The sequence below is a fragment of the Poecilia reticulata genome, linkage group LG14, assembly GCF_000633615.1.
Source record: "Poecilia reticulata strain Guanapo linkage group LG14, Guppy_female_1.0+MT, whole genome shotgun sequence".
Classification (NCBI taxonomy): Eukaryota; Metazoa; Chordata; class Actinopteri; order Cyprinodontiformes; family Poeciliidae; genus Poecilia; species Poecilia reticulata.
In genome coordinates, this window is record NC_024344.1 from 25,879,092 (window position 1) to 25,888,597 (window position 9,506).

The 9,506-nt window shown below is 38.1% G+C and overlaps 1 protein-coding gene across 6 annotated transcripts in view; it reads left to right on the forward strand.

The window, feature by feature from the left end:
• The window catches only part of cadm1a (cell adhesion molecule 1a), a 422,920-nt gene that overhangs the window by 341,044 nt on the left and 72,370 nt on the right, over positions 1–9,506 (forward strand). For all 6 annotated transcript variants that reach the window (XM_008428594.2, XM_008428590.2, XM_008428589.2 and 3 more), the window contains 2 exons: positions 3,276–3,434; positions 8,901–8,997. In XM_008428594.2, the coding sequence (XP_008426816.1) occupies positions 3,276–3,434; positions 8,901–8,997 (256 nt within the window). The remainder of the gene's footprint in view (positions 1–3,275; positions 3,435–8,900; positions 8,998–9,506) is intronic.

A 9,506-nucleotide genomic window follows, 5' to 3' on the forward strand; every position in this document is an offset into this window, starting at 1 on the left:
CCACTAAGGGACAAGGGTGTAAAGAAAATGGATGGATATTTATATAAGTTTTTTGGAAGTTATCATCTAAACTTAGCCGTGTAGACGTGTTTGAGGAGGCATGGGCGCCGGGTGCTTCATGAGGTCTTCTTCTTCTTGACACATTAGAGTTAGCGCTAGCCGAGGCTTTAGCTGGAGGAAAATAAYCGACTGTGATGCAGTGAAACTTCTGAAGAGGTGGATTCACGCTTCTGCGGCTTTGACCTCACAAACCGCTTTAAAGAGACCGTAAAACACGGGACGGTACGCTTCACTCGTATTTTCTGAGTCTGTAGAGTCACTTTGGACAGGTAATTATGTYCAGACAATTGAAAACAGGATTTAATCGTATGTAAGCAGATGAATCACAGTATTTTACTGTTTATCTGGATTTAAATAGATAAAGAGGTAACCAATGACCAGAGCAGATGTAAAATATAGATTTCTTTTAGATGGCTTCATTTCCCTGTTTTTCTCTCAATTTAAACAAAAGTTTACTTCTTTCACCAAATATTCACCAAACTTAATGGTAAATATTTAATTATTTTTTAAATATTTACCTTCRACCCSCACACCGTTCGCACACAGGCCGACAATAAAGATYGACTGACAGCCATTAGAGCTTTTTAACACRTGTTTATTTTTAGTTTTTTGTGCTAATTACTGTGAGAAAGCTACTCACAGARTCTGAAAGAATCTGCTTTGTATTCTCCCAAAATCCACCTGACGTCCGAAAAGTTTTCATTTCCAGTAAGAAATCTTCAAAACTCTTTAAGAAATCTTATAATTTACTTAAAAATTCAGAAGTTAAGGTCACAGGATACAAAAGTATATTTCTGAAGAAATCCAGAACGTTTGACCCACGTCAAAAACAATTCTGCCAAACACTGAAAAAACTGCTGAATTCAAGAAAAAACTCAACTTCTCTTTAACCCTGTTTAACCTGAAACAGGAAAAGTTTAGCTGGAATTCAGACGACTGACCAAATAACTGCACATTTTGACATTTAGGAAATTCAGTTGCATAATGGAAACGCAACAATTTTGAAAAACTGAAATTTTGCGCACATTTAGTGAGAAACAAGATGCTGTATGTCTTTTATATATAAATRTCTGGTTTCCTCATAAAGACTTAAATATCTCTAAAGAGGCTCCATTCAGAATAATTTTCCAATTAAACATATTCAGTCTAATTCCTCTAATTCAGACTCATGTTTCAGTGAAGTTTGCTTTAATGTTCTGCAGATAACGATCCGTTCCAATCATCTGTTTCTACATCCACAGATCCTTTATCTTATTTATATCCTTCCCCTTTTATCCTGTGAGTTTCTGTGATTTATAGTCCGATTCGTCACGCTAACAATACGGTGAAAGTCGCATAAAAACAGCGGTCCTCGCTGCCCGGGTCGCTTCCGTCTGCTCTTTCAAGGCCGACAGAAATAAGGTTTTTTATTGACTGACAGGGAGCAGAGGAGCCATTAGGCTGCAGAGCTGAGAGGCGACCACGGGGCGATTTCAATTACCCCGCTCTGCCCYGGCAGGAAGTCCCCACAAACAGATAAAACAACAATCAGGGCAAAGTATGTGGTGGAGTTCCGGGGATGTAATGTAGATTTTGCACATTTTTTACCTCTTTCCTGCAACAGGCTRTTGCAGAAAGGGRAAAAAAARGRRKWRKWAAMSKKSMMYWAAAAAAACTCAGAAATTTCTGAGCATGAAAAGTTGAAAACTTGCTAGAAATAAATCAAATTGTGAGATTAATYTCAGAAGTGGYCTAGAAGAGAACAGGGACRTTTTTGAGTTTCAAAAGGCACAATTTTTACTTTTGGAAATTTTGTGACTTTCAAAGTAAAAAATTTTCAACTTTTGAAATTCCTGTGTTTTGTGTAGAAAATTTCTGAAATGAATCTCAAAATTTCAGATGTTTTGCTAGGAAATTTTCAACCTTCCAAGCTCTGAAATTTCCTGTTTTTTTGTTGTTGTTGTTTTGTTTTAGAAATTTTCTTAATCTAAAAATTTCAATTTTTTCTCAAACAATTTTTAAAATTTTAAAACTCTGAAATTTCCTTATTTCTAGATAATTTCAGAAATGTATCTCCAAATTTCTGAGTGTTTTTGTGGAAATGTTACTCCTCCTTTTCCACTATTCTACAAMGCTCTGATTGGTTGTTAGCTAAAAATCTAAAATTGGTTAATATTTTTCAAACATTTGCTGGCTTTAGCTGCTTGTCTTTGCTAACCAGGARGAGTCAAGATTCGACTGACGTTTTCAGAGAAAATATGACGTAGCTCCTCCACCTCCATCTACTTCCTGGAGGACGTTGAGCGCTSAGGTTTTAGTCCAACCCATTTTGCTTCACATTGTCTCTGCTTGAACAGATAAATATTTGATGCTGCACAGTTTGACAGCTCAGCCGTCCATCTTTTGAAATGACTTTGTCCCAGAGATCCGGGCGCCATTTGGGTTGGKCTCCACGCCGCGCGCAGGAGGGCTTCTCCATTTTATCTCTACGTAGCACAAATGGATGTTGAGTTGGCATCTGGACGGAGGATGATGAATTAATCAGTGTGGGAGGAGAATAAAGTGACAGGTACTCAGCACCTAAAACCTTCCAGCTGAGCTGTACTTGTTCTGATTCGTGTAGATTCGGCCCGTAGGAGCCGGTCTGAACGCGACGCGGGGAGAAGACGGCATCGTTCAACTGTGAAGAGTTTTTTTTAGCTAATGGCAGATGGGAAAAGGAAGGATAGGCAGGAAATAAGATGGCAGCTCATTAATCAGCCCAATAACCTCACACTGTCTGCTAATTTCACCTTCTTCTCTGAAACCTTTCTACAGGTTTGTGCTCACATTGGAGCAGGAGACTTTGTTTTTAAAATKAAAAGCATTTTAGGACTAAAAACATGAACTGAAGGATTTTGTGACGGTGTTGTTCACTGATTTGATCCTCATCCTGATGTTAAATGGATCTGAATCAAAATAACAAGTCACACATCATCTACCAGGCCAGCAGCTGGATTTAGCAGAAATGATCTTCCTGCATGTTAAATATTTTATTACTAGGAGTATCAAAGTAATGGAAAACCAACAGATCCAACAGTCATAACACCAGTGGTGTCCAAGCTTTTTGTCACTATTCAGTTAGGAGCTAAATATTTAGTTTGCTAACTAAATGCTTATTTTGTTAAACATTTAGCTTCAAAAACATCTAGCTACGCAGCTAAATATAACTAAATGTATTGCTGTATTTCCTGTAGGCAAACCCAAAGTGGARCTGAGCTACGATAAGATGTACACCGTGACGAGCCGGGTGACGTTCGCCGTCAGTAAGGAGGACGACGGCGTCCCGGTCATCTGCATCGTGGACCATCCTGCGGTCAAGGACTTCCTGGCGCGCAAATTCCTGGAGGTGCAATGTGAGTCCAGCTGCTTTTGTTTTTAATAACAATGCTGCAGTCTGTAAATGTTGCTTCGTCTAAATATTCAGCACCGCGGTCCGTTGTTTACTTTAAAAATGGCTCCTTTTACGGTGTTGGAAACCAACCAGGCAAAAGTATATGTTTCAGTCTGATGTTCAGATTTGTAATAAACTAGTTTTCATGTCTTTATCACTTCAAACCTTTTGCTTTTTTAATTGTTATCTTGATTGTTTTTTTTTTATTGGAGGTGAAACATTTAAATAAAAACCAATGTGGCTTATACGTTCTGTTATCCATCAACTACAACTATGGTGGCATATTAGGGCCATTATAGACAAAAAATATTAAAAGAGAGGAATAAATTTTCTCCAAGAAACTGAAAAATTTTTAGATAMATTTCTGAAATTTTCTAGATAACAAGGAAATATATGAGCTTCTAAAATAGAAACATTTGCTAGGAAAATGTCAGAGAATCTCGGACATTTTCTATAAAAACRTTTGCATTGCTGAGTTTAAAATTCAAAAATCATTCAAGAAAATACTCAGATTATTTAAATTAATCTCAGAAATCTTCTAGAAGAAACTTGAATTTCAAAAGTGAAAAAATGTTTGATAAACATCTCAGAAACGTTGAGATCAACCTTAGGAATTTTATAGAAAAAACAAGGAAATTTCTCCACTCAAAAAGTCAAATATTTGCTACAAGAAACTCAGAAATCTTTATATTAATCTCAGATATTTGATAAGATAAACATAAAAGTCACTGAATTTAAAAAGTAAACAATTTGCTTGAAAAGTCTGAAATTTTGAGATAAAGTTCAGAAATTTTCTAGAAAAATCTCGGAAATTTCTTGGTTTCAAAATGTTTGACTTTGATTAATCTCAACATTTTCTTGGTGGAAGTTTAATCTTTACTCTGTTTACAGTGTCTCTTGCATGCCGTCACACGCAACGGRTGGAAATAAAGATAAAATACTCACTGATGTGTTGAAGATCAAATGTCGTCAGATTACATAGATGTGAGGTTTCCTAAGCAGAAAAGTCATTTAAAAATTCTGTTTTCTTTGAAGATTTAAAGTCAGCTCCATGTTTTGGCGGAGATGTGATCAAAAGTGTCTGATTGCAKAGAAAAATCTTTGTCTGATCCAGAAAATCTTTGGATTTCTATAATTATGAATGAATATACAAAGTCCCAATGCAGTCTGGAAAAATCTGGAATTAGATTCCAGTGTTTTCCAAATCTGAATAATATTAGAAAACAAACAAATAAAAAAAAATAAAAAAATCTGATCAGAGTTTATAAATTCAGGACAATCATGGAGGAAACTCAGTTTTTCTCCAGTTCTGTTTATGTCTGTAAATATTCATAAAATATAAACTGATCAGTTTCTATGATCTGATTTGCAGAAATGTATTTAATTTAGGGGCAGAATGTTGATTTCCACTTTTTTTTTTCGTTTTTTCACTTTGAATCCCCAACATTTGATCAAAGTTGTTCTCACTGCATGCGAGTTGCTCCCAGTTTGAGCTGGAAAACTAATCACCCTCCATCCATCAGGGATCAAACGGCAACACTTGCACTTTTGACGCGTTGCGAGTGAAAGAGGAACACACCCCGGCGAGTTTGTCGACATCAAAGCGCCTCCGTGTCCAAAAAGGACAACACGTAGACAAAAAAAGACGTCAATCCTCCGTGGGGGGGCGGCAGCCGCGCCATAAAGAGAAAAYCTGATGAGGATGAACACAAACGATCCACCAGCCAACCGCTCAGAAATATTCACCACGATCAGACCAACTTCTGCAACTTTTACACCCTATASAGACGTTTTTACTCTCATACCAGACAAACRAACTCCAAAATGTTGCACTGCTTTTTGAAAGCATCCAACTTCTAACTCTAGATRCATTTACTGTAGGAAATGTGCTGTTATTTTTAAAGAATCACAATTTTCTTTCTAGCTTGAGGATTTAAAGTTAAGATGAACATAAAATTCAGCTAAATTTTGCATATATATATATATATAAAACTCAAAAATATCACACAACTGTTGAAAACAGACAACTTGTAACTTTAGATGAATCTACTATTGGAAATTTTATTTCTATTTTTAGAATTTAAAGTAAAGACAAACATWAAACATAGCAAAAAGAAGATGGATATGTGTTTCTGTGGGATGGAAAAGGAGGTAAAATGTAGAAAAAGCACATAGATTCCAACTTAATTGTGAGAAAAACAGATCTAGAAACATATCACTAATACTAATAATACCACAACATTGAGTTGTGGAAACTCAATGCAAATCCTGCGTGAATAAACTTCTAAAAAACTGTTAAAAACTTGCATTAAAAAAAATGCATTCACCAATTAGTGCACACAAAACAAACATTGCAGACTAACAGGAGATTCAAGGATTTCTCAGACATGCATGAAAGAATCAGTTAACACTGAGTGTGCTTTTGATGAAGGAATAAAATTATAACATGATGGAAAGCTTTGAAAAAGTTKATTTTACATGACACTGGCCCTTTAAGGCTGTCAGGGAAAGTTAGGCCAGTATACCTGAACTACTTCCTGCTTTCTCAATGTTTTCTAATTTATTATTATTAAACCCTGTTATCTGGCTGTGATAGTGAAGATGATCTTCAGAGTCTTTGTGTCATTTTACCAAATCACAGATTTGGTAAAATCCGTGATTTGAAAAAACCTACCCTGAATCAATGCATAGCAACGACGAATGTCACGATAAGTCATGTGATTTCCAACCTACGAACACACGTCAACAGAAACTCACTGAAGGAACTGCAGGCTGTCAGAGCGACCTGGAGACGCCGGGCGTCCTTCATGTTTATGGATCCGAGATGACAAGGTCAGATGAGTGGAAGCAGGAAAAAGTTTTCATGCAGTCTGAACTGCATGAAAAAGCTAAAGCGCTGCTGAGCCCACTAAGCTGGCAGCACACCCGCCTGCCGTCCGTCAGCAGGAAGCGGACAGACGGACAACCAGGCTTCTGTTGTTTATGGCTGAGGAGGTCGGACGGCCTTTTGTGGAGCTTTACTGCCGTGGCTCAGGCCTGATTAAAAATGCCAGGATCAAACGGGAACCTTTAGGCCACAACAAGAGTGGTTTACATCACCAGCAGGAAGTTATGATTCCTCCTCTCAGCAGACGTTCAGATCAAACCCAGATATTTTTCTCTCTATGAAGAATTGGATCAAATCTGAAAACTATTCCATTGTGTGTTTATCAGAAAAAAAGATGCATTCAGTACAGAGCTTTGTAAAAGTATGTACACCCCCTGAACTCGTCACCAAAAACAGACTTCAGTGGATTTTATGCGATGAACCAGCACATCGCAGGTGGAACAGAGTGATCCATGTTCTTCTGGGGTTTGTTTTCACCAGCTCTGAACATCTACAGACCAAATCTTTGGTCCGTTCTTCAGAAAACAGCTCAAAGTCACTCAGATTGCCACAGATTATTGATTGGATTTGGCTCTGGACTTTGACGAGACGGTTTAGCAAAAAGGCAACTCAAAGTTGTTTACATTTAAAAAAAAAACATAAAACAAGAAGAAATATCTCTTCTTTTTCTGCAGGGTGTCTCCTTTATGGAATGGGTCATACCTCCCTGCAGTGGTGGGAACTCTTCCGCTAATGTGCTAACAGCAGAGCTAATTTTTAGCTCTGCCTCGGCAGCAGGGGCGATGTCACACAGTGTGCACGAGAGTGCAGTCAGTGCTACACAGCTCCGCAGTAAACTGGTTTACACTGTTATCTAAAGACAAAAACATATTGATTATAGAAGCTGYTGTTAGCACCTTATGCTAGCAGTTAGCATTCTATGTATTTTTAATCAGTGTAGCTTTAGTTTTACTCTGAGACTACCAACATTTCCAAACGYCYCACATGATCCGTGATGGTTGAATGCTTAAAGTAAGAAACCAGAACATTTTGCTTAGCCTTCCTGTTWYCTGCAGAAGTTCCTCTCTCTGTTGCTTAGAAACRTCTTACAACTTTTCTGCTTCCTTTAACTTYACCTGAAGCTGCTTTCTGAGKCTGAAAACARCTACATTTCAGTGTAGCAACTTCACACTGAAGAGTGTTAMGTTTGTGAAGTAGAAACTTAACTGTGGTGCATTTACTGACAGGAAAAAAGTAGGGTTTTTGCTTTCTGACCTACCGATCTTTGAGCTTGCCACTAAAGACTTTTTTTCTAAGTGTCCTTGGTTAGATTAGAACATCTTGTTTGGTCCCTCTCCCAATATAATATGTCCACAGTTTAAGCTTCTCTGGCTCTGAAGCGCCATCTTCTGTTTTCTGCTGGAACTTTTCCTTTTGCCCTTTGCAGGTTGACTTCTGGTGCGGCCCAGTTAACGTTTTGACCCCTAAAGGTTTATTCCATGCTTTGGTTTGCGGTTCGTGTAGAATCCGTTTAGGATGCAGCTCCAGAACAGCCGTCCACGGTTCAGAGAGCAGGAAGTGTAGAGGAAAAACGCCTTGAATGTAATTTTATTGTTTATGTCAAGCTGATTCCATCGAGGCTAAGCTGGTGCTGCTTGTTGTTTTTGTTGGTTTGTCAATAAAGGTTCCTTTGAGCAGCATAAAATTGACCGCCTCTCAYTCAAACGCAGCCGAGGCGAGTCATGGATGTTGCTCTGATTGTTGCATCTTTTGTTGTGTCTGTTGGGAACCTCAGATTGCTCGCTCTGTTTGCTTGAAGCAGMAGCTTTTCCACACATTCTGCTCCATGCGTTTCCCTTTAGCAGGACGCTAAACGTTAGCAGTCAGTTCCGCTTGAATGGGCTTCCTCATTTTGCCTTTCATCTTTTAAAGGATGCAGATTCTCCATCGTCTTTGATTTCGACCTAAAACCAGTAGACGCTGTAAATGTACGCAAAGCTTTCGATATTCTGCTAAAAACAAAAACATTTTTTGCAATTGTTTTTGTGAAAACCCCCCCACAATTTTGCAATTATAGTGTTTCTATTAAACAGGAAACCAATTTAAAATTACATGTGAATACATTTGTTCAAGTTAAAAAACATGCAGCACCATYTTGCTCCTACCACTTCCTGCATTTTTCCAGGAAGTGGAAAATGCAGGAAGTCACACACCAATGACTCGTGTGATGTGGAAAAATGTTTCCATTGTAATTTTGTGAAAAAAATAAAATAAAGGACACCTCACTGCAGGGCAAAAACTTTTTTTTTTTTTCAAATTTATTTTCAGAATTCCAATTTGTTTCATTTTTTGGTAAATAGAATATTTGTCTCCAGAGTTCAGTTGCCTTGGTGTCTTGCTAAACACAATGGTTTAACTTTGCATGATGTGATTTTTTTCTTTGTATTGTACATAAAATACAATTTTTGGAGCTATCAAGCTTTGTGGGTCTGTTTTTCCCCTTCCTGTGTCTTTTTCTTCTGAGTCATACGATATTTTCTTGTTTTGCTCTCGTTGTTTCAGACAAACCAGAGGTGAAGATCGTGGTGGAATTTCCTCAGGGTTTGACAAGAGAAGGAGAAAACCTGGAGCTGACGTGTCAAGCCAAAGGCAAACCAAAGTAAGTCACTTTCAAACACTTTTTTCAACCAATCAGCTTTTTCCCAGGAGGTCCATGGCCCCTCCTGCCAACCACTTGGGGACGCCACTGCTCTGGGCTGCAGAGTTTCTGCCGGATCTCAGATKATATGAGATGAGAACGATTTTAACACATCAAAGTTCAAACTGAAAACCACCAGCCTGGAGCGAAAGCTTGGATTTGATTGGCTGAAGAAAAGGAGTCATTGGCACAACCTGTACATTCATCCATCAATGGTCCAACAACCATCCATTCATCCGTCCATTGGTCCAACTTCCATCCATTCATCCGTCCATTGGTCCAACATCCATCCATTCATCCGTCCATTGGTCCAACATCCATCCATCCATCCGTCTATTGGTCCAACATCCATCCATCCATCCATCCATTGGTCCAACATACATACATACATACATACATACATACATACATACATACATACATACATACATACATACATACATACATACATACATACATACATACATACA